Genomic DNA, 769 nt, shown 5'->3' on the forward strand with positions numbered 1-769 from the left:
CTCACGTGACGCCCCGGGGCGGGTCCGCGCCCCCGATCGCCGCGGGGCCCCTAGGCGGCCGCCTACCTGTACCCCCAGGTGGGCAGCAGGGCCTGGCTCAGTTGCGCGCGCAGCTGCCCCAGCGTCGGCTCGGCGTCGGGAATCTCCAGCGGCCCGGTCCGCTTCTGAAGGCGGACCCGCAGCTTCATGGCGGCGGCGGGGTGGGGGAGTCAGGGGGCTGGACCCCGAGGCGACGACGGTGCGGCCCGGCAGCTCCCGCCTGAGGCCGCGGCGGCCCGGGAGCGGCGACTTCCGCAGTCGGGGGGTGGCTGAGGTGAAACGGAGGGAAGGCCCCGCCCCGGCGGTCGCCCGGCGCCGCTTCTCCGGAACTTGAGCGCTCCGCCCCGCTGCTGAGGGCGCCCCCTGGTGCCCACCCCGCTAGCGGTCCGCGGGCGTCCGGCTCCCAGCCAGGCCGCAGGGGAAACTTGCGATCGATGACTCGGTGCTCAACGGCGCCGCCTGGGGCGCGGAGCGCACTGCGCAGGCGCAGAGTCTGCTCGTGGCCGCGGGAGTGTCGCGGGTCCTGCGTGGCTGCGGTGTCCGCACCTCCTTGCAGGTGTTCGCGGACAACGCGAGTGCGGAGAAGGATGCCGCGGACCGTGCCGCGCGCCCCTCCCCAAGGCCCGGTGTGCCAGGTTTTACCCCATTTCCCCCTTCTGCTCTGAAAAGCCTTAGTGGCCCAGACGCTGGTAGTTTCCTTCTGTGACCGCAAAATGTGGAACTGCGCGCA

The 769-nt window shown here is 73.2% G+C and overlaps 1 protein-coding gene across 1 annotated transcript in view; it reads right to left on the reverse strand.

The window, feature by feature from the left end:
* Positions 1-351, reverse strand: part of FBXO7 (F-box protein 7) — a 16833-nt gene extending 16482 nt beyond the window's left edge. The window contains exon 1 of the mRNA XM_004675712.2: positions 67-351. Within this exon, the coding sequence (XP_004675769.1) occupies positions 67-188 (122 nt within the window). The 5' untranslated portion in view covers positions 189-351. The remainder of the gene's footprint in view (positions 1-66) is intronic.
* Between the last annotated feature and the right edge of the window lie 418 nt (positions 352-769).

Source organism: Condylura cristata, unplaced genomic scaffold, assembly GCF_000260355.1.
Source record: "Condylura cristata isolate star-nosed mole 26May11 unplaced genomic scaffold, ConCri1.0 scaffold00004, whole genome shotgun sequence".
NCBI lineage: Eukaryota > Metazoa > Chordata > Mammalia > Eulipotyphla > Talpidae > Condylura > Condylura cristata.